General features: G+C 35.2%; 3 protein-coding genes across 7 annotated transcripts; 1 reads left to right on the forward strand and 2 right to left on the reverse strand.

Moving 5' to 3' along the window:
- Positions 1 to 126: 126 nt before the first annotated feature.
- Positions 127 to 3,692, forward strand: foxl3 (forkhead box L3). The gene is made up of 3 exons (XM_042735309.1): positions 127 to 367; positions 1,232 to 1,387; positions 1,656 to 3,692. The coding sequence occupies exons 1-3, from the start codon at positions 258 to 260 to the stop codon at positions 2,083 to 2,085; spliced, it is 696 nt and encodes a 231-aa protein (XP_042591243.1). The 5' UTR covers positions 127 to 257; the 3' UTR covers positions 2,086 to 3,692.
- Positions 3,693 to 6,702: 3,010 nt separating this feature from the next.
- LOC109056580 (TOM1-like protein 2) lies at positions 6,703 to 23,398 on the reverse strand. 5 transcript variants are annotated; one of them, XM_042735311.1, is made up of 16 exons: positions 23,248 to 23,398; positions 22,606 to 22,690; positions 22,151 to 22,229; positions 21,890 to 22,039; positions 20,626 to 20,760; positions 20,298 to 20,462; positions 20,093 to 20,209; positions 19,825 to 19,958; positions 18,076 to 18,124; positions 17,743 to 17,751; positions 14,630 to 14,795; positions 14,416 to 14,530; positions 12,218 to 12,290; positions 11,539 to 11,598; positions 11,050 to 11,086; positions 6,703 to 9,557 (listed from the first exon to the last, which is right to left on the reverse strand). In XM_042735311.1, the coding sequence occupies exons 1-16, from the start codon at positions 23,297 to 23,299 to the stop codon at positions 9,403 to 9,405; spliced, it is 1,581 nt and encodes a 526-aa protein (XP_042591245.1). In that variant the 5' UTR covers positions 23,300 to 23,398; the 3' UTR covers positions 6,703 to 9,402. The 5 variants fall into 5 exon arrangements, with proteins under 5 accessions (XP_042591245.1, XP_042591244.1, XP_042591246.1 ...); XM_042735310.1 differs by having other exon boundaries at positions 20,298 to 20,465; positions 23,248 to 23,397; XM_042735312.1 differs by lacking the exon at positions 17,743 to 17,751 and having other exon boundaries at positions 20,298 to 20,465; positions 23,248 to 23,397.
- A 274-nt stretch (positions 23,399 to 23,672) lies between these two features.
- Positions 23,673 to 26,151, reverse strand: LOC109056582 (ATP synthase mitochondrial F1 complex assembly factor 2-like). Its single transcript, XM_019073781.2, has 8 exons — positions 25,641 to 26,151; positions 25,507 to 25,551; positions 25,254 to 25,402; positions 24,815 to 24,912; positions 24,583 to 24,663; positions 24,385 to 24,497; positions 24,198 to 24,313; positions 23,673 to 24,108 (listed from the first exon to the last, which is right to left on the reverse strand). Exons 1-8 carry the CDS (start codon positions 25,774 to 25,776, stop codon positions 23,971 to 23,973), a joined length of 876 nt encoding a protein of 291 aa, XP_018929326.2. The 5' UTR covers positions 25,777 to 26,151; the 3' UTR covers positions 23,673 to 23,970.
- Positions 26,152 to 27,159: the final 1,008 nt, after the last annotated feature.

Consider the following 27,159-nt stretch of genomic DNA (forward strand, 5'->3'; position numbering starts at 1 on the left):
CCCGAGTAGGACCGGACCACCCAGAATCAAAGAGTGAATGATTGACTAGAGTTTGTTGATCACGCCCCGGGTTCAGACGTTTACAGTAGTTCCAGTCATGTACGCCCATTATATGAGCATCTGAGCAGCAGCCGGTCACTTCCCCTACAGTACACACACTCACAAACACTTCTCATGAGCGCTGTTTCATTTGTCTTGGCCAGCTAGAGCCTTTCTCATTACTAGAAACCATAAAGGCTTGCCACCCTGGACGTCTGATGATGTTTGACAGTTCGCAATATCCTTATAACTGTTTTAACTATGATGGAGAAGGATACCCCTCATGTGGCAATGATGAAGAGAAGAAAGTGTGTCGACCAGCTTACAGGTATTTCATTGTTGTTGTTGTTTTTTGTTGTTGTTGTTGCTGTCGTTATTATATTATATTATATTATATTATATTATATTATATTATATTATATTATATTATATTATATTATATTATATTATATTATATTATATTAGATATATATGAATATATGATTATTGTGTTTGTTTTTTATGATTTTTTGATTATATTTAATTTATTTTTTAATTTTTTATTTATTTATTATTTTGTAATTTTTTGTTTATTAATTTTACAATAAGTTTTGTAAATTAAATACTAGTTAATGTTATTATTGTTATGATGTTCTATATTGTTGTATATTTCAAAATGTATTTATAAATTTGGTACATTAATGAAGTGTTAAGCATTACAGAGGGTAATAATGTTTAGAAGTAATTAATGAAAGGTTATTATAATATAAGTAATGAAATAAATATATATTATGTATATATGTGTATGATGTGTATATATATATATATATATATATATATATATATATATATATATATATATATATATATATATATATATATATATATATGTATGTATGTATATGTATTTAATTATTATAATTATAGTAACTTTAGCAATTATGAAAAGTTGTCTGCTGTTGGCTTGATCAAAGTCTCTTACAATATTATCAATGTTAATAGTTTCACTTAAAGTATATTAATTATATATTTAAAGTATATTTTTACATTTAAAGTATATCATATTTGTAATATTCTGTTCATTATTTCTGCGTGTGCATGAATGATTACAAATAATCTTGTAAACCCTAAATTAGGGGATACAGAGCGCTTTGAAGGGACAAATCTTTTCTTACTCTTTCTCTGACATCCGTTTTCTGTCTCTCTCTATCAGTTACATTGCACTAATAGCGATGGCTATACAGCAGAGCCCCGAGAACAAAGTTACCCTATCAGGAATCTACGAGTTCATCATGAAGAGATTTCCTTATTACAGATCCAACCAGAGGGCTTGGCAAAACTCAATTCGTCATAACCTCTCTCTAAACAGCTGCTATAAAGGTATGATGGAAACTGGATGTGTATGTTAAAATGGTAAATGTAAAAAAAAAATGAATGAATGAACAATTTCCAATATATAAACAACCAGATTGTTTTGTTAGGCTGTGCATCACAGGAAGTTCTGAAATCTGTACTCAGTTGCAATAAATGTTAAAGAAATAGTAAAGAAAACCCATCGTTATAATTAGTAAGGTAAAGGCATTATTACTAATGGGTTTCATAACTTTAGGGGTTTGTTGTAACTGGTTGCTGATTATTTGTTTTCCTCAGGTGCCCCGTACGGAAGGTAACGAGAAAGGAAAAGGTAATTACTGGACATTCGCCACAGGCTGCGAGTCCATGCTGGACCTCTTTGAAAATGGCAACTTTCGTCGCCGCCGCCGCAGACGCAACTTAAAAATGGGCCTGAAGGAGCCAGCCGAACCTTTTGTTGCCATGGACACTCATCAGGGCATTGCAGTAAGACCCACGGATTCAGATTCTTTCTGCCCCGTGAACACTAGTCACAGAACGGCCCAAAACAACCCGCCTCTCAGCAAACCTGAGCCCGAGATCAAATTCAGCATTGACTACATTCTCTCCACGCCAGACCCTATGCCCGGGTTCAGAGCCCCTAACAGTGGACCTGGAGCTGTGATCCATCATCTGGAGCCGCAACATCTCAGTCTACACTTCTGGACCATGTAACCAAAACCATAGGCTGCAGATCAGTAAATACCCTGATGCTGAAACAGTCAAAAAACATTAAGGCTTCTATAGTGCACAAACAGTCTTTCCCATAGTGCAAATCAGCTTGTCAGTAGGCACATGCAGTTTGTTGTGTGCATATAGTGACTTAAAAGTATAATAGTACTGAATAATAATGATAATAATATATATAGAATAATACTCTTTTTGAAAAGATCAACATATCATCATGAATTTTTGAAGGCATACCCTAGTGAAAAAGTAATACATTTATTTCATACTTAGAATAGTTCAAATCTATTAACATATTTACTGACATGTCGCTCACAAAATTATAATTACAGTTTATTTGGAGTGCTACTTGTGTAAAATGCACATTTCTTAATAAGCCTAAAATGTGTTTTAATGTCACTGTTGATGAGGACTGTATGATCTTTGAATAATATCTGTCTTTAAACGCAAGATATTTAAAGTGTACCTGAAGTATTGTAATAGTTCCAATTTATCACAATCAAATATACCTCAGTATATCTTTAGTTGGACGTTAGTTGCACAATTAAAGTGCATTAAGTACAAAATTAGTTGTTCCAATTTATCAGACTTTCAGCATACCAGTATACCAAAAGTACAATTGGAGGGGAATTTTATTAAGCACATAAATATGTAAAGGTATTTGTAGTATACTTAGCATGAAATAAATGTATATCAAATATGTTATTTTTCACTAGGGTAGACAGCTTATTTTGATGAAATCAATCATACTTTTAATGTCAGTACTTTACAATAAGTCTCCATTTGTTAACTTTAACAATAAATAATTAAAAAGAATTTATTAATCTTAGTTAATGTTAATTATAACATTTACTAATGCATTAGTAAAATCAGAAGTTGTATCTGTTCACATTTAATGGACCTGAGTTTACATGAACATATACACAAATATTTTTTTTTTTTAACTTTAACAAAGATTGATAAATGCTATAAAAAATGTATTGCTTATTATCAGTAATAATGCTTTAACTAATTGGACCTTATTGTAAAGGGTGACCCAAACATAACTCACATTTTTCATTCCGCCCCTTTAAAGTAAAAACTAAAGATTGAAGGTGTGTTTGTGTTGCAGGCACGGGTTTGTAGTTAGTGAAGTGTTTGCAAACAAATGCGCCAACATAGCTATGGGGTTGGTGTAATCAGCATTCCCTGCTTACTGCACAACTGCTGAGCGACTCTATTGTTTACATATGTTGTTTATAATGTGTATCATTGGCCCTCGACAGTCTGTGATCCGTATCAATCACTGATAGACTGAGCATATGCTCCCCCGGGCAAAACCAGAGCTCTCCGTCTCTGAAGCCCTCCCCGGGGTGTTTTTGTCATTTCGTTCGGGAATCTCTGTTTATATGAAAGTATCTTTAAACTTAGAGTCACAGTTTTTTTTTAAGGGAAAGTGAGATCACAATATATAATAGCCCTTGTTTTGGTCATTAGTTTTTAGTCAAAATTAAACAAGCTTAGTGACCTAGTATATGAAACAATAATCACAATATCTGTTAAATTTGTAGGTTTATAAGAGATAGCAATGCTGGAATCTATTAAATATTGTTTGACTGCCAATATAAGGCAATAAAGCAGTAATCATCGAAAATATTGCTTAAAGACTCTTTCTTCCCCCGTCTACAACATTCAGGATCTGAGAAAACATTCTCTATATGATCTAATCTTCCAAATATTCTATAACAGATTAGATATTCTGACATTAAAATTGTGAACTGCTAACTAAAATGAAGCACTCATTGAACAAAACCAGGTTATAAATAAATTAACACTCTAAATTGCAGCCAGTTTTCAGTAATGTTCTAATTAGGGAAAGTATTTATGATTTATCATAAAGAATGAAAACAAGATTGCTTAGTTTTATTCATTTCCCACATATATGTAACTTATACAAAGTAAAAAGTCCATTACACACACGTCAAGAAAATTCATATTAATGATTTAGAAATGCTTTGACATATTTGAATAGACATAACTGAATATTAGCGAACTGTCAGACAAGCGCAGTCTAACCTTCTCCAAATCTCCCTAATCTCTCTGACTGACCTTTTCCATTTATATAAATGTGATCCAAACACTCTATTAGAATACATATCACTCATAAAGCTGGGAGTTTAGAGCGGAAGCCTGTTAACATTTATTTTCCTTCTAAGGTGTATCAATCATGGCTTGCTTTGTGCTCAGGAGGGGACATTTTTCAATTTAACCTTTATATTACAGAGTGACTGCATCAAAAAGGTTTCAACACACTTAACATGAGTGGCATTTAATATAGCATTACACTTGCAAGGTTAGCCGGAGATGTGACCTTATTCAAATCCTGCTGCCACTACAACATCTATCCCGATGCAATTATAATTAAACGCCTTATGCCGGCTTGCAAATCCTCTGATCGATCACTGATATTAAGGTAAATATTGCACTGCCCCCAGTGAACATCTAACTCTAAAAGTGTTATGGATCAGCAGGTTTCTATTAACAGCGTTGTTGATGTTGTGCGCTCTGGTGTGGATATATTTGGGTAAATTAACTTAGCATAAAGTGCTTCGAGGCTTGATCTTAAAAGCCCCCATAAAAAAAAATAAAAAATTTCAAAGCTCCGACAGCATTCTTGCGTTAAGATTACTCTCATTTTTGTTAGAATGCAAAACCAGTGCATAGTTCACCCATTAATGTGTCTCTTCTGGTTTAGAAATATTGTGACAGTGTTGCTCGCTTGGCTCATCCGTCTTTATACAAATCTTAAGATAAAAATTGTAGTCCCCCCCCACTCCCCCGCCTCATATTTCTAAATAAACCCTCTTTTTAGTGCATATATGTATTGCATTATACTGAAGCATTGTCAGCGAGGTGAAATGAGAGGCTTAGGGCTAAGTAAACAGCACTGAATGAGGAAATTGGGAAATCAGTGATGTGCAACGATAATAGCACCCATATAATAAACATAAACAGCTCATTTGCTCAAAATGTTTAGCTTTCATTGCCTTTTCCCCTGTTTTCAAATTGGATTTTGGCCAGGAAATTATTATAAAAACTAGATAGCAATGAAGCCTTTAAGAAATGCTTCTTAAAAAGGGAAAAAAGCAATCTAATAATGCAATAATGAGTCCCTGATTAGCAATCGTGATTTCCTTAAGGTGTGATTTTTAGTGGATGCTAAGGATGTAGCATTCATTGAATAACTCAGTTGAATGAATAAGTGGTGGATGTGTGTACGCTTCTGAATAATCCTAGAATCTAAAGAGAGCTCTTTAAATAACTGCGGGTTATGAGGTTTTTAAAACATGAATGATGGTGCGATTTGTACTGACACCAGTTACTAGAATTACTTCAAAAATTGAATTCAATATGATCAAATTTGTGAATTTTGTGGTAATCTACAGAACCTCTAAATACCTCAAAATTCACAGCAGACCCCAAACTGAGCAGGCCATGTCATGAAAATGTTGTGCAGCTGTTCAAAACAAGCTTTTAAACCATCAAACCAAAAATGTTTTCTATGCAATAATTAGCCATTGATTTGAAGTATGGAGCTTATTAAATTAATTCCAGAGCCCAAAATGTGAACACATTAAAAAGGCCCTTGCACTATGATTAGGAAATAATTAATTTCCATTACGCATGGAAGTGATTATACACTTGTTATAGGTGTTTACTAAAGCCTTCCGAACATAGTTTTTATTTTTAACCCTTAGGAATGTAACGTGCGAGCCTGATTCTCATTGGTGCTTGCATCATTGCCTCTAAATTGTTGTCAAATTTGTCCACATGCACAGAGGATTCTGTCTTCAAGGGTTTAAGAGAAACAACGTCACCCCTTCACTGGCAGACAGTCACGCAAATAAAACTAATGAAGTATCTTTGAAAAAAAGTGGTTATAATAAGGACACTCACCTTTTAGATCTTGAGCAGCTCTTCCTGTTCATTTGGCCTCTTATTTGAGATAGTTTCCTGCTGAAAGATTTATTTTTATCCAGGCTTTAGATTTTTTTTAGCAGTCTGAAACAGGTTTTCTAATTGTGTTTTCTTCCTTCTCCAGAAATAGCTCCTTCAAATTGATCCTTGGGCCTTTTCTTGTTTGCTGTGTTTTGAAGTAAACAACTCTTCAAAAGTTTGAGATCAGTTTTTTTATGTTTTTGAAAGAAATGTCTTATACTCACCAAGGCTGATATGTGATCTGAATGATACATCTGGTGTGCTCTTACTTCAGGCCTTTTTTAATAGATGTCAATGGAGGAAAGGGTCAATACGGTGAATTCAATATACTGATATTTATGAGGAAACAGCTGATCACTTTACTCATCAAACGTTCATTATTTATGTTTCCCATCAAACATTTAGTTTTGAGTGAGCTACATTTGGAAATAAAAGCTGAAGAAGGGAAGTTAGTGAAAATTCAGTCTTAAAACTGAAGGCCATTACTATCCAGAATAAGATGTGTGTGTGTGTGTAATAAACCTATCGCAGTGAACTACATTTGAACATTTTACAATGATCTGTAATTCGGTTCGAGAGAAGCTGCTGAATATAATCAATATGACATATCTACAATAGACAGTCTGGTAACATATCACCATCTTGGTATATTTTATTGGAGTTCAACACATGCATGAATCAAACGATACAGAGAGCAGCTTGAGGTATAACAACAGGTAAGCACACAGACCAACACAAGTACAATCTGTAAAACCAAGACTGACCACAGAAATGATCACCTGTTAGAGAGTACAGCATATTCCAGCCCTTCACTCACTCACTCACTCACGCACACTTTTCACTTTTCTTTACAGACGTGTCATTTTAGAAAGCTAGATTCTCTCCTTCCCGTCCCTTGGTGACAGAATAAACACGGTGTCTGCAGCAGACATCAGGATATCAGGAGCTGTTGTTCACACAGATACATAGACACAAACACACACACACACACACACACACACACACTCCAAATACATATCAAAGAGAAGAAAAGTGCTGTACCTATAAAGAAATGCTCTCAGTGGTACAAAAGACATTGGCATAACCTGACCATATGCTGGGCATCACTTTTGTCTGATTGCAATAAGTCAGTCAAATATTTTCATTCTTACTACAATGGGAAAAAAAAATGGAAACTCCAAATCTATGATTTTTAATCTTTACAGTCCCTTCATTCTAATATACAGTAACCAATACTGTCTTCTGGAGAGAAAAGATACTAAATAAATGTTCTGCTTTCTCAAACTGTACATAACTGAGACTAATTTGCAGCTTAAACCATTTCAAATACATCAAACCGTAGTGCAGCATTAAGTGATGAAATTGCACAACTGCTGAAAAATTCATTCAAGGTAGATGCTGATAAACTGATAAATAACTTCAATTAATCACGTGTTTTTATCCAAGATGAACCATTTCAGTGATAGTGTCAAAAACAGTAACAACAGCATTTAAATGGGATGGTTAACATCCATGGGAGGTAAAATTTGAGTGTAGTTTAGCGTACATATTAGTAATGTAGAAGGAGATACAGATCTCATGAAAGAAACTAGTCAGCTGTGTCCCTCAAATCAACAGAAATAGACAGTAGCCATAATATTTTAGTATTAATGCTTGTGCATATTCGAGCTGCATCCCTGCTACAGCTATCCTTGAATTTCTTCTTAGCTCTTCTCAAACACACCTAACTAAAAGACTAAACATCACTGACACCTGATCCCTAAACTGTTTCCCTTACAGCTCCAGTTCACAAACGCAGCATAACGAACTCCCAATAATTCAGCCAAAGGCGGCGATCCTCAAAATCCCAGTTTTCAAACTGAAATTAAGAGTGCGAGAGGGCCAAAGCTTAGTTACTCAATCGATCTGGGCTTCATAATACATATTTTGTGTAGTGTGACAAATCATATAAAATAATTAGCCATGCAAAAGTGCACACATGCAAAAGTCCCTTTGATTTGTGCTCACCTATATGTACAAATAAAATCAAATACAAACACAACTCTGGACATTAAAAGCAATATATGTCTTAAGTTAGTTGACTTTACGCTTAAATTATTTGCCAAGGTTAAACATTTGGTCCGTTAAGACAGTATGTACACAACAGCACTCAAACTAAGATATTACATCAGCACATTCACCTCACTAAATCAAATCTCTGATGAGAAAACATGAGAGTACCAAACGTTAAATGACCGTTAGTGGACCACAACCAGTTCTTTAAGGCAGATCCATTTCATTCTCAATAATAACATTAAGCTCGTCACCACTTCTGCTGCAGTCGTGCAACGTAAAATCCAATTTAAACTGCCTCGCAGTCACCATCAGTTCTCTGGAAACTCCATTTGTTTTCGGCCTCGTTGAAATGAACGACAGCTTAGATTTTGTATTTGGACAAAAGCTCTTTTAACACAGCCGAAAGGCGAATAATTATTTCAGTGCAAATTCAATTGAAATACATACTTTTTGTTCCTATTAATCCTTTCTAATAGGCAATGGTTTTGCCAAGTAAAATAGCATTTAAAAGTATCCAGTGAAATAATAATAATAATATCATTTTCCCTCTGATGTGACCTTTGTAGTTAAGAGATACAGACTCGTCACTTCTGTCACTTTTAAGCAATTCATTCGAATAAATAATGACTATGCTTAAAACTTATTCAATAACTGGTACTAATTTCTAATAATATGACACAATCTTGAAATTTGCCAGCTGAAATGCTTCCATCAGCTTTCACCTTGTCAGAGGTATTAATTGGAAATTTTATAATAAATAATGCTTTGTATAACATCCCTTTAAAGCAAATCAATAGGTAAATAAAAAATAAAAATAAAAAAAAAAAAGAAGAAAAGACAATGATTAGCTCCCTTTACAGATAATTAATGAGAAAAGAGGATTTGGATTATCCAGCTGCTGCATGCAGGACCTCAGTGAACACAAAGTTAGACATGACCGGATCTGGTAGTAGACATTGCAAGAACATCCTTGCTTTATACCACAAATATCAATTAAAAAAATAGACACGGAACTCTCGAACCCACAAGGAACGGTATGCTTTTAGAAGGAGTTATGAGTGGATCTTATACAGTATTGGAATGAAAACTAGGTAGAGTATGAAAATGTCCATTATGAAAATGTCTAGATCATGAAACAGTTTTGATCACTTCAGTTGTGGTAGTGTTGATTGTGCTGGAGAAGCAGGAAGCAGGAGAGAAAGAGGAGACGCCGATGAATCTGCACAGCGGCTGACCCATCACTTCTGCATGAGCAGAGGATCTGACACTTATCTACAAGGCAAAGACAGAGTCCTCGGACCTGCCTGCCTTTTTACTTGCATTTGCAGAAGCGCCGGTGGCAGCTGAAAGCTCGTCACTGGGGGGAGTCGGCATCATGGGAACCATCTCTGATGCTTTGGCTCTCTCTTCCAGAAACTTGTCAAACTCTGGAAGAATGTTTTCATGGGGCATTTAAAGTCAAAATCTGCATATAATTACTGGGACTATGAACAGATAGACACTACTGTTCAAAAGTTTGGGGTTGGTTTTTAAAGAAGTCTCTTTTATTCACTAAGGCTGCATTTATTTGATAAAAAACACAGTAAAACGGTAACATTTTGTGAAATAACAATTTTAAATTTGAATATTAAAATTATTATAATAATTTAAATCATTTGTATATGCTAATTTGCTGCTTAGGAAACATTTATTATCTACAGTGGCTCAGTAGTGCACAACAAAACAAAACAAAACAAAACAAAAGAAGCAAACAAAGTTAAGCCACAACACAACGGAAATGCTCCCGACCACTAGGGGGCAGATGGTCTGCAGAAACGGGAGCAAGAGCAAAGCTAAACTGTCTAAATCAAAAATAATATTGATTTATTTTCTGCTCGAATCATGAATCGATACATTAAGATTGTAAGAATATCAAAACATTCAGTAAAAACACGTTGTTCGTTTAAAAATCGATTGCACATATTAAGATCAATCACTTACATTGAGAATTTCTAGTAGCGTCTCGAGGAAATATCGGTATTTAACTGTCAACACTCCCCCCTAGTGGTCGGGAGCATTTACGTTGTGTTGTGTCACAGAGGCAACTTCCCGCTCTCTCTCGTGAAGCCCATACGGAAGTGACTTAAACTGTAATTCGTCAACTGGCCTCTAGAGGCTGCCTGCAAAAGGGAGTCAATCCCATAGACTTCATGTGTTTAAATGCCCAACTTTACAGCAGAAAGAAATATGTTTACAGCCTGGTTCAAAAATTATTTTGGTTTATATAGCTAATTTTGCCCTTAATGACAACTGTGAGGGATTATTTTATAACTCATCCTTTAAAATTATTTTAAGGATTAAAGTTCTGCATAATTAAGGGCGAGGCCACTTGAGTGATAGGTGGATTGCCGCTGCAGTCACCGTCGGCGAGCTAGGTGGGCGTGGTTTCAGCAACCAGCTCCCGCTTTTTTGCCCATTTTCGATTATATGGGAGTGGCGTGTGGTGACCCACTGCCAAGATGGCGACGGCCACCTCCGCCCACTTTTGGCTTCAAAAACGCTTTTCAGAAACCTATGGGTGACGTCACGGACACTACGTCCATGTTTTTATACAGTCTATGGTTGTGGCTTAATGTCGTTGTGCTGTGAGCTTATATTTGCTTTTTAATTGCGTTGTGCTGCGAGCTTATGTTCGCTTTTTTAATTGCACTATTTTAATTGTTGTGCACTACTGGGCCACCGTAATTATCACAGTTGAAAAGATTTTTGTGGAAGACACGATGGAAACCAGGTTCTTCGGTGAATAGAAAGTTCAAATAAACTAGAAACTAATTTGCACTATTATTAATGTCTTTACTGTCAGCTATCAATTTAATGCATCTTTAATGAGTTTTAATTTCCAAACTTCTGAACAACAGCATAAAAAGTAATTCTTCAAACCTTCACTTGTCACACCCTCTTCTCCTTCATCTCCTTTCTGAAGGAAAGCAGAAAAAGGGTTAAAGATTTAAGTGCATGAAGGTTTGCACAAAAAGGAACACCATGAAACATGATAATTTTTTCTCTTCAAATTATCTATTCTTCCTTTAACCAAATGACATTACCCAAAACTCCAAAAGAGTCATTAGTATAGAAAATTAAAGTGTTAAAAGCATATCAAGCAAGAGTCTATTCACTATGCACTCAGTGTATATTTTAATAAGTTAAAACAATTGTAAGAATTTCCCAGAAAAGTAAGGAATGCAGCAAAACCATACAAGGAGAGTCGTTAGTCACCCCAAAAACAGGATAAAGGGCAATCAGCCAAGAACAAAAAGGCAAACAAAAAGAAATATGTGGTAATAAGGGCATATTTCTTTTCAGAAAAATGGCTTACGTCCTAAAGAAGAAGAAAAAAAATTAAATAAAATAAATAAAAGGAAATCTCACCACATCAGTACAGATCCACTCCTCAATGTCATCCATGACAGAGGACTGGTCAAGAGCTGCCTATGGGCCCAAACCATGGGCCAGAGCAAAGCAAATAATAAATAAAATAATAATCCCAAGAAAACGTGACAAAACAAACAAACAACAAAAAACAAAAAAAACAATAAGACTTCAACATAAAAGTCTTTAACCAATATTAGCAAACTACCCCCATATGGAGACATTTGGTAATAAATCAAACACATGCACAGAGCGTCACCGCACATTCAAGACTCTTTTGAGCCGCAGCCACTGAATAATATCAGTAACTTATATATAAAAATATAAGTATAATCTAAACTCTTGCATCCAGAAATGGTTTCTTCTAACTCAAATGTATATGTTCATCAACTAGTGTCCCTTTCTGAGCAAAATTTCAAAGTCACGTCCTTCTCACTTACTAATTTGGAGCTTTTGCTACACTACGTATATTGCTGTGTACTATGTACCTTGGTATCCTCTGAAAATAACCAAAATTAATTTGCCTTTTCAACCACTCCAAAAGAAGTATCTCAATATCCAGCTCTATGATGCTTCTTTGATATTAAACCAATGATACCAAATGCACATATACTGATGAAAAAGGCAAGAAACGGTCCTAAAATAAAAATACACACAGAGAGAGTCAAAGAAAACTCACCCCAGTGTGTAGTTGTCTGACATCCAAAGTCGGGGCAACTCCACTTGAAGCCTTTGTGTCTTCGAATGGTGCGCTGATAGTTCAAAATGAGCAATGTTAAAGCTAATATAATACAACATCATATAAACTGTATCATAATATTAGGGAATGATGCCTCTTTAAACCTTTATTTTACTATAAAGATCTGCAAATTTATTATTTAAAGGGGTCATATGATGTGATTTCAAGTTTTCCTTTCTCTTTGGAGCGTTACAAGCTCTTTGTGAATAGATAAGATCCCTAAAGTTGCAAAGACTAAAGTCTCAAATCCAAAGAGATATTCTTTATAACAGTTAAGACTGGTCCACGCCCTCCTAAAACGCACCCGCACGTCTACGTCACGATGTGGGAAGATTTGCATAACGGCGCCCAAATGTTCAAGCAAAGAAAGAAGGCGTAACTTTGATTCTCGCTGTTGCCGCCGGCGCAATGTTGTGAAGACTATTTCGTTGTTAAAGCGAAACTTCTTTGTTTGGCCTATTATCAATTCCAGTCCTTGCGCCCCCCTGCTCTGAACATTTGGTATGTTTCTCTTATGGCTTCAGACGTTTGCTCTATTAGAACGTAAGTGTCCTGTGAAGTGGACATCACAAGATATTCTGCCATGATTCCATTCCATTCAAAGTGCATTGAAGTGAGCGAGACGTGAATTTCAATTGTATTTAAATATATGATGTATATGGGTATATGATGTCACACTTGCCGGTGTGTGAAGACGATGCGCAGCACAAATCTGTGAATGAATTTTCCGAAATGAAGTATACTTCAACAGATTTTCCCTGTTCAGGGAGTAGGGAGCAATCTACACTGTGTAGAGACCATGTCAATGGGAACACAGTTCATGCACGGAGCTCACTTCTAACCAGCTGATTATCTGAAGCAGGTGTGTTAACAGAGAGACATGTGAATATGCAGAGCTGGGGGGTGCGAGGACTGGAATTGAGAACCGCTGTATACTAGGGCTTGTTGTTTGTCGTTTCTCAGATCACAAATGCAGACATGGTTTTATGTTTGTGCTGCATGATGCAACGCAACGCGTAAAAACACAGTAAAAGTCATTATAATCCGTAATTATGTCCCCACTGAATGCAACAAATGGTTCGTTTGTAATGAGTTTTATTGTTTTTGTCTTGTCTTGCCAGTGTTCCGACTGGGACATGCATCACAGTATGACAAGGGGGGTAAAATATCCATCACGCGCTCGAGGAATTCGGCCGATCACAAAGCACTGGACAGCTGTCCAATCAGAACACACCTCGCTTTTACACCAATGAGCTTTGTAATAAACGACGCATTTCATTAAGGTGGGGCATAGAGCAGAAACAATGTGAAAAATAATGTGTTTGTTGAACGTTAAACCACATAAAATCATTTAATTACACCAAATACACAAAATAATGTTATTTTTAGCAACATCATATGATACCTTTAAAACTGAATTTACACGTTTACATTTATTTCCTTTAATAAACTATTAAATGATGGATCATCAAAAAGCTATCTCCAAACTGGACAAAATTAATCAGTAATTGCACACTGCTCTTAAAGGGATACCCTGTGAGTCTTACAATGCAAGTGTACGGGACCTCCAAAATGGACACTTCAAAAACCACACAAAGTGAACACAAAAGTATTCCACAAAGCCTTATAAAAAAAGTTTATAAATCAATGTTTTCTAGATGGTAGAACTCTGTCTTATGGGTTCTGACTAGGTATGTGTAAGAAAAATACTAATATTTGTAACTTTTTAAGCTACAAAGCATCATTTACGGCCAACTGTCACATTGATGATGATTTATCGGAAGTGATGTTTACGGTTTAAAAAGTTGAAAAAAATATGTATGCTTCTGACACTCACCTATCTTTTCACTTCAGAAAACAATGTTCAACTGGGGTCTTATGGATTACCATCATGCTTGTAGTGTGTTGATTATGAAGCATCAACATCGGAGGTACCGTAAAATTGCATTACTATATACAGACTCACAGTGATGGATTATTTTTTTCTAAAATTCTTCAATTGTGTTAATCTGAAGAAATTAATTTATATACATCTGGGATGTTATGAGGGTAAGAAAATGAGTATCCCTTTCGAGAAGGCATCTTACTCTATTACACATGATAAGCTATTAATCAAATGAAATAGATTTGTTTCATACTTCTTCCTCTCAGGCATGGTGCCAGTCCTGGTCTGGGCAAATGTGTCAAAGTCATCTTGGGGTTGACAGGTAGTCAAGGAGGTCAAGGTGCCACTCACACTGTCGGAACCCACATCTGTAAAGCAATGGTATTCTCACATTAGTACAAACAAAGAGAGCTTCCCACCTGATCTAAAATGTAAAAAACATTGCGGATCTAATGTACCAGACTCACCCAAACCAGCCAGTCTGGAGGAGAGAGTGACTGGTGAGGCGGAGCGAATCGGAGCCACAGAGGGAGGCAAGCTGGACGGAGGAGTAGCACTGATCCTGGGGCTGACCACTGCAGGAGACCCTGGTCCCAGATCAATCAGGTTATCTTCTGTCGCCTCATTCAGGACCTGTGGACACACAACACCATTTCACATAGACACACATTGATTATGGACACTTTGGGGCGATGAGATGATTTATTTGCTATCTTACCTTTACACCATGAACATTTTTGAACTGATTTACATACAGTACTTCTACTTTTTTTACATACTTTAAAAAGAGAGACCCTGCAGTCAGTTATATAAGGTCAAGATAGGGGTGGGCGATATGGAAAAAATTTTTTTACATACTTTAAAAAGAGAGACCCTGCAGTCAGTTATATAAGGTTTGTCATGTTGGTTTTACTATTTTTTTTATTTTTTTTAAATATCACGATTCACGATTTTATTATTATAATGACAAAGCCCTTCAAGGTAACAAAATAAAATAAAAAAGGCAGATATTTAGGCCAAAGTGGGTGAAGATAAAAATGTTTGTCATTATTTTATCTTTGCTATTAAAAAATAAAAACAAAGATACACATTAAAACTACATATAATATACAAATAAAACAAACAGTGCTTTATTTTCAGGTACAATAGGTGTATTTAGCAGTAGCCTTCAAGAAATTGAATGAACAAATGTATATATATAAAAAAAAAAACTATATAGACTAAATCCTAATACAACTTTTAAAGATCTTTATTAAAGTATTGTAATGGGTGTTTTTTGTATTTTTTTTTTTTTTTTTTTTTTTTTTTGTTATAGTTAAAGTGATAGTTAAAAATAAGTTATATGTTTGTTAATTTTTTTATAGTGTTTTATTTTTATACCATATCATTTACTCACTCAAAAGTCCTTTTAAACCTGAAGGAGTTTATTTCTTCTGCTGACCATAAATACTATTTTAAAGAACGTGGAAAACCAAACAGTTGCTGGTCCACAGTGTCTTCCATAGTATTTTTTCCTACTATGGTTACCCACATACTTCAAAATATCTTCTTTGGTGTTCAGTACAAGAAAGAAATTAATACAGGTTTGGGACATGTGAGTAAAAAAATGAAAGAAATTAAATTTTATGGTGAACTATCCCTTTAATGACAGTCGGCTGCATGTTTAGTACTGTCCCTTTAAGAGCTGCACGCATCCGTTTTTAACTGTTTACTTTCATTTTAGACATAACCAACTGAGTCTATATGTAAACCTAAAAGAAGACAGTATTAGCGCAAAAGATAACAGTTCAGTAATCAGGCGCTGTTTGACAGGCTTTTTAGTGAGCGCGCTTCAGGTGTATCAGCGCCTAGAAAAAGCGCACGTCAGAACAGCACGCGAATGAAACATTTAACCATCAAGGCTTTAAAGCAGATGCAAATAATGTACTTCTGTGAGTGTGAATAAGTGCAGTGACCCGTGAGAGTATCTCTACTGCTGTGTTAACGCTGATGTGAATGCACGTGGTGTTGAATAGTATATTGAGACGGAGGCATCAGAACTGCAACTGATAGAATGGATGCTGTAGTTTGTTACTACGATATTTCTTCAAAAGCAGATCGTGGAGACCTTTTTATAATCCACAATCAAAAATCGTCATATCGCACACCATTATGTAAAATGTAGAATGGTAGTATGGTATTTCTTTAATATACATACTTTTTTAAATTGTTTCACCAACTCTTTTGTGAGTGGAGATTCAATCTGTAACTCAAGAATTGATGGAAAAGGTGAAGTTTTCAGACTGTACAGGAACATCGACTATTATAGTGGGCACAAGAGGAATGGCTAATGGATATTCTCAGGCTAATTGTTATTAAATGTGTATGAATGTTTCCCATAGCATTTGTTTCTTTGCCACTTAGAAAAAGTTATGTTGCTCTACTTCCTCAGTATCTCATTTAAAAGCACATTAAAATATGCTTTCAAAAACATTTTAAAAGTATTTTGTAGTGTGGTTTAAAGTAGGTATTTTGTTTCTGTGACAGTGAATTATGGTACACTATATTAAATATGTATTCATGGATTTCGCTGTTCATTGTACTTTACACCACATGAGTAAATTCAAATTTAATTGAACAGGTTTAATTTAACAGAAAAAGGCCAAAATACATTACCACTCAAAATTTTGGAAGATTTTTAAATGTTTTTGAAAGAAAACCAAGGCTACATTAATTTGATCAAAAATACAGTTAAGTAATTAGTACTGTTTTTTTTAATATATATATATATATATATATATATATATATATATATATATATATATATATATATATATATATATATATATATATATATATATATATAAGGCTACATTAATTTGATCAAAAATTCAGTTAAGTAATTAGTACTGTTTTTTTTGAATTTTCAGCATCCATTACACAAGTCGCACATAAATAAATAAATAAACAAACATCATAAATACATCATTTTAATATCCTTGATTTATCAGTACTGGATATTAACAGTTTTATTGCTTAATATTTTTTGCAGAAACCATGCTAATTGTTTTTAGGATTTTTTTTGATGAATATAATACTCAAAAGAACAGCATTTTTGGTAACAATTTAAAATTCTTTACAATCACTTTTGATCAATTTAATGCATCCTTGCTGAAAAAATTATTTCATTTTATTCATTCAATCATTCATTCAAAAATCTTCCTGATCCCAAACTTTTGAATGGTAGTGTATGTCTCTCATGCAGTCCTGGAAATTACTACAATAGCCTAAAAAATATATAGCTGTGTATGTGCTGTTAAAAATCATATATCAAGTACATGAAATGCATTGTTACTACTGTAAATTCCCATGTAGCTTATTTTATCTGAAGCAGTGCAGGAACTAGTACTAGTGCAAGTAGATGGAAAGGGTGAAGGCAAAAGTCACAGACTGCGGGACAGGCATTCTACATGCTATTGGAGGTTCATTGTCAAGACATGCCGGATGCAACACAGGAAGATGTACCAGCCAATACTGGCATAATATTTTTTAACATTTGCATGTCAAAGTAAAAAATGAGATTAGATGATTTCATACTTGCCTCCCTCAGCTAGCAATACCAAAAAATAAAAATAGGAAAAACAAATCACAAAACCGACCAAACCACACAATAAATAACACCAACATGCAATCACATCAGTTGATAACCACACAATGAAGTTTGCATCTCAAAGCAAACGTACCACACATTCTCAGAGCATATTTTAGAGCAAAAAGCAAGCAATGAGAGGAAGAGGAAATTATATGAGTGACTCCGAGATGTGCTGTTGGCATGAACAATTACCTTGCATGTGTTTGGGGGAAAATAAAACACACACCTTGATGATGAAATGATGCTAACAAGAACAACTCTCTTAAAGAAGACACAACCCACCCCATTGTTTATGCCTTGAGCAGTTCGGCCAGATCGGAATCTCTCATACCTGAAAAAATAAAAAGCATGAAAAATAAGCAACCAGAATAAATACAACTTATAAAAACCTTACTCTCACTTAAAACAGACTTTTTTAATCAAGCATTAAAGGGATAGTTCACCCCAAAATGAAAATTCTGTCATCATTTACTCACCCTCATGACGTCCCAAAACCCATTAGAAGCAATATTAGATAGCAATATTGGAAATATTTGTGTTTTAAAAACCATGAAGGCAAACCAATGGATATCACACAATCAACATGCAAACTTTGTGCAAGAGTTATGCCAGTGAATGTCTTGACCTCCGTCAATTCACTATACAGAAAGAGAAAGTAAAAAAAAACTGACGGAATAGCACATATTCTCTCAGAGACGGTAACGGTATATAACTGTCTTAAATTTTTCCCTTAATATTTCTCTTGTGGTCTGTATAGTAAGAAACATGAGAAGAAAAGTATTCTGCTTTAAACAGGTTGTTTTTTAAAAATCAGTGCATGAAATAAAACTGCTCTTAATTTTCGGAATGACTGCAGCGTTAATAATTTTAATTATAGGCCTATAATTCATTGTATATATTAATAGACCTGTTTTAAAAACATTTTTAAAAACATTTTCAATGAGGAGTAAGTTAATAGCCTAATCTTTTATTATCCTTACAGCGTGTCATGCAGTGATGGGCTATGAAATTATTGCGGGGCAAATTAATTGTCATTTAATAATAATAGTAACCTAATAATAATAATAGACCTAATAAGAAGAAGAATGTAACAGGCCAACATTAATTCTAAATGCTAAATCCTGTTAAAATTGCCAATGTTTGATACTTTTGACAATATCTCTGGCTATTGTTGATATGTGATACAAAGCAAAGTGTTGATCATTGTTTAGATGTAAACAAAAGCCTAAATTAAAACCGCTCACACAAGACTTGGATTAAACTGCACTATTCATATGGATTCAGTTTAAAATGCCTTTATAACCTTTAGTGGTCGACCGATGTATCGACAAGGCTGATATTTTGCATTTTTTAAATATCGGCATCTAGGGCTGTGCGATATGACGATATATATCTGATGGACAAAATTAAAAATTCTATCGTTTCATATTATGCTCTAACTCTTGATTTTACATTATGCTGCACTTTATGCATTTGCCCACTGCCATGTTCATGTCATTTTCACTGTGTGCTATATGTAAAGTGAATTTTGCCTTGGCTTTATTTGAAAAAATATGATTCCCAATGCAAACAAACTTCCCAGAGTATTCTGAGTGCCCTGTTGGTTACAGTGTTTACTTCCTTTTTAATTATATTTTTATGAAATATTTATTTATTTGTGAAAAATACTTTGTCATCTAAAGTATACGTAATTTATTTTACACATTGTTTTAATCCATTTTCAAATTATTTAAATTTTCTTAAATATTAATCAAAATAAATAAAATTATATCGGCTTTAGATCAGCCATCGGCTACCATGCTTTCCAAGATATCGTCATCAGCTGTCAAAAACCAATATCGGTTGACCACTAATAACCTTTCAGGACTTCTTGGAAGTTTTCCAATGGAAGGCTAGAAACCTCTCAGGTTTCATTAAAAATTATCTTAAATTGTGTTTCAAAGATTAACATAGGGGTGAGAAAATGTGAAAGATTTTTTTTTTATGAATATCTCTTTAAAGAAAAGGTAAATTGATTGTTCTTGATCACACCTCTCATATCGTAGGAAGATGTTGTTGAGGTCATCGTTGACATGCAGGAGCTCCTCTGTGACTTCCTCATTGGACACACGTGAGATGAGCTCAACTATCCTCTGCTGCATGGCCCTGCATGTTCTGTTTAACTCCTTTAAACAAAGGAAGCAAACCATGCAACAATGAATAATAAAAACGGTCAACATAATGCTGCACCAGCACTCCCTCTAGTGGCCTTCAGTAGCTCTTTCAAGCAAGGTAAACAAAACAAATCTGAATGAGAAACCTGCAGAAGCTCATGATCGGATGGATCCTCTTGACCAGGAACCATCTCAGTTAACATCTCCGACATCACCTTAGTGTTCCCACGCACAATGTCGAGCTCACTGCGCAGCTTGCAAATCTAATCAATGGTATTTTATTAAATTATTATGCAATCTATGAACACAAATGTTGATCTATCCCATTCAAAAGAATGAAAGAAGGAGTACCTGTTCAGGGGAAGGGTTGATGGGCCCAGACACATGCAGATTGGGCACCTGTGGGGAAGTGTGGGTCACAGGGGCAGAGAAAGGAGGAGCGGAGGCGGGGTGAGGCTGTGGCTTGGGCTGGACTGGGGCGTTATATTTCTGCTGGTCCAACTCTGGAGCACTTTGCTGCTATTATCAACAGAGCAAGACAATGAACAAAAGAGCAGAGATAAAGAGGGAAAGTAAAGCGATAAAGTTAAGTAAATGATAAAGGGGCATAATATTTTACTGGGAGCTGCCATAACCTGTGTGACAAACAAATTATAACATATCTGATGTCAACACCTACCCGTTGTGGGGTGTGAATGGGGGACAAGGTCTCCAAGTCAGATCGAGGAAACTCTATACCCTTCCTCTTCATTTCTTCGTAGACGTGGACTACTCCAGTCAAATCTGGACTACTCCTGAAGGCATCTGCCCATGCCTGATGTATAGAGTACATGCAAACTTCATGTATGCTTTGAAATCTTGTCATTTAAAATGCATTAGAATAGCTATTAATATAGTTGATAACTGCATTACACTTAAATCTTCTCTACTTCAACATTTAAAAGCTTGTTCAAGGGATAGTTCACCCAAAAATTAAAAATCTGTCATATTTCTTATAGATATTACTTTGAATAATATGGATTAAAAAAATAGTCACTACTGACTTTTTATAGTATGGAGGAAAAAAAAAAATACTACCTACATAGGCTACCCACTTTCTTTAAAATGTGACCCTGGACCAAAAAATAGTCTTAAGTAGCATGGGTATATTTGTAGCAGCAATAGCCCAAAATTAGGATATTATAGTAGTATATTAAGTAAAGATCATGCTCCATGAACATATTTTGTAAATTTCCTACTGTAAATATATAAAAACAAATAATTTTTGATTAGTAATATATATATAATTTTTTTTGATAATTTGAAAGACATCTTTCACCAAAGCTGCATTTATTTAATCAAAAATACAGTAAAACATTAATACTGTGAAATATTATTACAAAATAAATTAACTGTTTATATGTGTTCATATATTTTAAAATGTAATTTCTACCTGTGATGGCAAAGCTCTTTTTTAACAGCTACTGCTCGGATGCTCAAGACACATTTTGACTTTTAAAAGGTAGTGTTGGTACTACAATCAGGTGACTGTTTTAAATAATGTTGTTTGAATGTCAAACAAAAATGCAAAGCTCAGACTTTACATTCCTTGTTCTCTTTGGACAAAGCCATTCTAGACATGTTAATAATTTCATAATGAGAAATTTCTAGCATCACATTAGATGCCAGACCGAGCAGATTGAAGTCACCCTTGGTCATCTGAGCCAAACCTAGAAACCTGATCCACTAGGTTGTAATGAGCACAACTTCAGTGCCAACGAAATAGCCAGATCTCCTTGACTACAGAGCATCAGGTAACCCGCCTCGTGATGCACCTCCTAACCCTCTCTATCATGCCCTTCTTTTTGAAATGCCTCATTTAAAAAATTTCTTTCCTTATGTTCCGATTAAACCACAAAACAACAATACTTCCTTAATTATCAATCAAAACGTCCAGTCCATACCTGTATCAAAGCTAGTACTTTGTCCTGCACTATGGCAGGTGGGTTATTTTTAGGAGATATGATTTTCACCAAAACGCCATCAATGAAGTCCCGGGTGGTGACGAGCGCATGGAACCGGTACCCACAGTTCTTTACACATGTCTCAAGAACCTGAACACATTATGGAAAATCAAAATGAACAGGGCAACCAAAAAAAGAAAAGAAAAAAAAAAAAGGAATTATTAGATGCAAAGAGAACTGTTCCCATTGCACGCCTCTCACCGTCAACGTAAGCATCACCTCCCTGTAGTTTTTATTCCCATTAAGCCTCTTCTTCACAGCTCTTATAGCATCCTTAGGCCTATAAATCAGATAAATAAATAAATAACACATCCGTGCTGCTAAAAAGCAATCTATTATGAAGTTACAATGACATGGTCAAGTGAATGAATCATCTTCCGCAAGCAAGCATTGCAAGGTTCCATAAATAACACATTGTGATGAGTATCCAATTTATGTAACGCCCTGGACTTACAATGGATTTGAATGGCCACAGAAGGACTGATGATGGCATAATCATTTAGCCATAAATTAAATGTGCAACTATAATAATGACAGCATCTTCTGGATTTGTACAATGTTTGTAGGTTTCCTAAGTGTTGAAATAATATGCCAAAACCGAGGTTTCTTAATTCAACATGTTAAATGCTATAAATCATGCATCTTTCATGTCTTACCCATCTTCTGTTTCATTGATTATGTCACATATTTCCATATTCAGGGTCCAGTCTTCACCTTGTAGTGAGCCATCTGTGGCCCTTTCTGGGAAAGATCAAAAACAAACTGACAAGGTAATCGATTACTGCCTTTCATCGGCACTGATAAGTTTGAACTGCAAACTGCTGAGCAGTATGTGCTTGCATGCTAGTTATCTTCCAAAGCAAGCCGTCAGTTTCCTTCCACAGAGTGTCCATTTATAAGAGCTGATCAATAGTATGAATCATTTACACACATTATCTCAAGCTTTTGCTATGAAACTGGGTGTGAGAGATAAACGCAGTGTCGACTGGCTAGCAGGCTAATACCAGCTGGTACGTGAAAGTAGTATTTCAACTTACTTAAAAGCGCCTCGCCTCCCTTTAATCGGTCATTTAATTAAATTCATTTAGTAAATTTCTATTTTAAGACGCACATATTGAGAGGCAACTGTAAGTTAGATCAGCTAGCATGAATGAGCATTAGCTGTTAGCTAGCTAACTGATAGGCTATCCACAATTTGAGTTTCTACACAGCGGCGGCTTAGCTAAATGCATCGCTTTATGGGTTAACTTTTTTAATAAAAAAAAATTAACCATAATTTAATTCCTTAAAAAACATACCAATGCACTGTCCCACCGGAGTACTATATGGGTTTCCCAGCAAGAACTCCATCTTGTCAACATACTCAACGACTAACAGTCAATGAGACAGTAAACACTCAAGCCCCGCCCATGAACGACTCCCATTGGTCGCGAGATTCAAGGCAGCAAAGCTATTGGCCGAACCTGCAGTCAGTTGTTGAAATGACACGCCAGCTTATTAAAGGGACAGCAGCGATTCCACTGACATGACGTTGCTTTATACCGTGGGTTTGATATATATATTACTAATGGTTATGTAGCAGATTACCCTTTCGTACTCTGTAAAAACATGTTTTTTAATGTGTGACTTTGACCTTAAGGGAATTGCTTGGAAAAACATGAGACTGGGTTAGTAAAAATAAATGAGATGACTCAGTCAGACATGTGCACATGATTACAATTTATCAAGATTTAATTATTATTTTTATTACTTATTTTTTGGTTTCCAACATATTAGCTAAACAGTTTCCCAGCTTTGACATTAAAAAACTGGGATTTGGTATTTACAGTCTTTCCATTTGGCAGCTGTTGAAATTAATAATACATATCATGACCTTAGACATCTATATTATTGCTAAAAACATAACTAAACAGCAACAGCATTGTAATTGGTGTCACTGCAGCTTGCTGTAAAAAAGAAAACAGGACAGAGATAACAAAAATCAAATTTTTTCAGTCTCAAACAGTGCCTTTTTGGCCTTATCAGTCCTGTAAAATTTTTCTCTTGACAGCTGTGCTTTCAGAAGACAGATGCACAAACATTGCACCAGCAGCTGTTCGTGCTTGCAACTCATACGTGTCATAATCATGGACCCATTCCACATTTCCCCATTGCTGGATCTAAAACAGAACATAAAGAACAGTAATTATTAATATGGGCAAAAAGCAGTAAGTACTAAACAGCTGGAACAAACAAAAAGCTATCAAACCTGGTATTCTTCCTCAAGTCTGGACAGAAGAACTGCTTGTTCCACGCTTAGGTGTCTGTCAATCAGCCCAAAGGACAAGACCAGTGATTTCAGCTGAGTGATCACATACTCGAGCCCTGCAGAAACAAAAACCTTCACTGTTCAAACAGGCCTCTTCACATAAGATGCAAAAGCACAATATCCTTACCTGTAAGGGACCAAAAATTGTAGGAATTAAGGTGTTGACGAAATGTCTCCTTAGTCTCCTCTGGGATTTGAGGGCCCATTATACTGGTGGATGAGCCAATTACTACATTGTACCTAAAAGACACAAGATGTTCATATATGTCATTCATTTTTTTTATGGCTATATATTGTAGCTATTACATAATCTAGCCAAGATTACCTTTGTTCTATCCAGTTCAGTACAGGGTCCCATTCATTTCTCTGAAGTTCTACAAGACCTGGAGGTTCTTCTACTCTGTAACTACAACAAAGGTATCTGATTTAATGAAAACACACTATAAATAGATGTACTTAAGAAATGTAATACAATTCACCTTTACTGCCATTACAAGATAATGTTATATAAATCTTGGTTTAATTAATTAAATGCCATCAAGTGCAAATTAAAATACCAGATTGTGTCAGTCTCCAAAAACTTTAGAGCTGCTGAGATCATTTGTTCCTCCGTCCTTTGCGTTGGGTTATCAAGTGCTGTGTTGCAAAGGGTGGTCTGTATGGACAGAAATAAGTCATATTAGGATATGTACAATTTGAGTCAAATCATGTCATTTTAATATATAAGGCTTTACATAAAATCAGGATGTTAATGTTTATAATATCTTAACACTTTATTGTCACATTGAGCAGATTAAAGCGGGATGATATCATAGTTCACATTTTGAGACTGTATAAGCAATTAAACAGTTATGAGATATGATAGGCATCGCTCGCTGCATGTATGCAGATAATGTTGGATGCATCTATTTCCAACTTTAAAAATACTGCTGGGTGATAACACAGTTAATATACACAATGTAAGAACTCTAACTTTATTTAATCATGATGCCCTACTAAATGCATGGTGTAAAACTTCAGCGAGTCCTTCTGAACGTCCCACTCTGTTGCAACAGCTATGGCAAGAGCTTCATTGGGCACTGTGAACAGCTTTCCACCTGGGGTCTTCAGCTTTCGTTTGTCAAGGTTTATTTCATACAAACCCCCTGTAGATGACACAAAACCTGTTTTCTTATGTTTTGTTAAATACATGTTTCTGTATGTGTAGATGCGTGTTGCTATATGGGCAACAACACTAGATGATGCTCACCTTCACCTTGAGATATCGAGACATTCTCGTAGAACTTCCTTTTCTCTGCAAAATGTGATTTAAAGAACAAGAGATCAAGCATCAATACATCAGATTGGTCCTTCTATAGCGTTACTTTTGTTTAATTATCTTACCTGTTGTGGCACTGGCATATCTTGCCTTTTGGAGGTGTGTTGATAAAATAGACACATGCTGCCCTTGAGGAAAAGAAAATGGCCAAATGACCTGACCAAACCGTCTTTGATACCTACAAATATTCCGTAACATCATATACTTAGAACGCTATATATTCCTATTAATGTAAGAGTAACGTTACTGAAGCATTTAGTCAAGGTTAAAAAGCGGGATCAGGCGTTACAGCTAACTTGACAAATCATCGTTCATGTTTCAGTAAGTATATGAAAACACAAGTATTAAGTATAATTAAGGTTAAGTCAATTATTTAAGAGCAAATAAATACTCCGACAAGAAATGTCACAGCATGCAGCAACGTGAAAGCAAAGCGTGAAGCTGATGAATATGTGACCTACACAAGGATCGTAAAGGACAATTCAAAATAAAAGTCCTTACAGCTTCACCTGTAAACTACTGGGGACTCATTTATAAAACTCTCCGTCAAAAGCTAGATTTTGCGTACGCACAAAACTCTGCTAAAAAGCGAGAACCTGCACAATAATCCCTTTATAAATCCCAGCCAGGGGAAGATTGTGCGTACGTGCGTTTCCACCCCGACTCCTCCCCGTAATCACCATATATGGAGCTTACAACGCCTTGTTTTACTATGCATAACCTCATCTGCGTATCATTTCCATGCATGTTCCCACCCACGTGACACCATTTTTAACACCGTTAAAGGTACAAGACATTTAGGAAATATGAGATACAGACTATTAATGCCATTTGTGCCATATACAGTTTTTATTGCTAAAAATCATACAGAATCCTTGTTATGTTTTAGCATAAATATATAAAAATAAAAATCCATAAAACAAAACTGTTTAAAATAATTCTCAGATAAATATTTTAGAATAGAAATAGTATTTCAATTGTTTTAAACAATTCAAATCAAATTTAATTTATGCAGTTTTGCTGATAAGGTGAACATCTTTTAGCTATTTTTAGCCTTTATTTACTGCAGTGTAAATAGGATTATGTTGCATCACTGACAAAGTAGACTATTTTAAAAAGAAAACATGCAAATTACCATTTTCTTCAAGTTGTATCCTTCAAATACAGTGGGTTGTACAGTAAGATATTATCATTGGACCTATTCAAACCGGATAATGGACCGTTCGACTACTGAATGAAGTAAATGCGCATCATTGATCATTGTTCGCACTAAAATATTTTCGCATAGCATGAGATCTGCAGTTTAGTTTAAAGATTAATTATTGTGCTCATATAGCACTCTTCGCTGTCATTAAAACAGCATGCCACGGGAAAAGTGATCAAGCGCATTCCACTAAATATGTCTAAATTCATATAATTTTTGTTTAACTTCTGCGTAATGACTTTATGTATTTTCAGTGCTTATCTCCATTAATGAGAGTGGAATATTTAATGCAAATGTGTATATCGAAATGAAAACAGATTTTAAAAAGTCGTTGCTTACTTCATTACTTTTCTCACACCAGGAAAAAGAATGCATACGCA

Source organism: Cyprinus carpio, chromosome B12 (assembly GCF_018340385.1).
Source record: "Cyprinus carpio isolate SPL01 chromosome B12, ASM1834038v1, whole genome shotgun sequence".
NCBI lineage: Eukaryota > Metazoa > Chordata > Actinopteri > Cypriniformes > Cyprinidae > Cyprinus > Cyprinus carpio.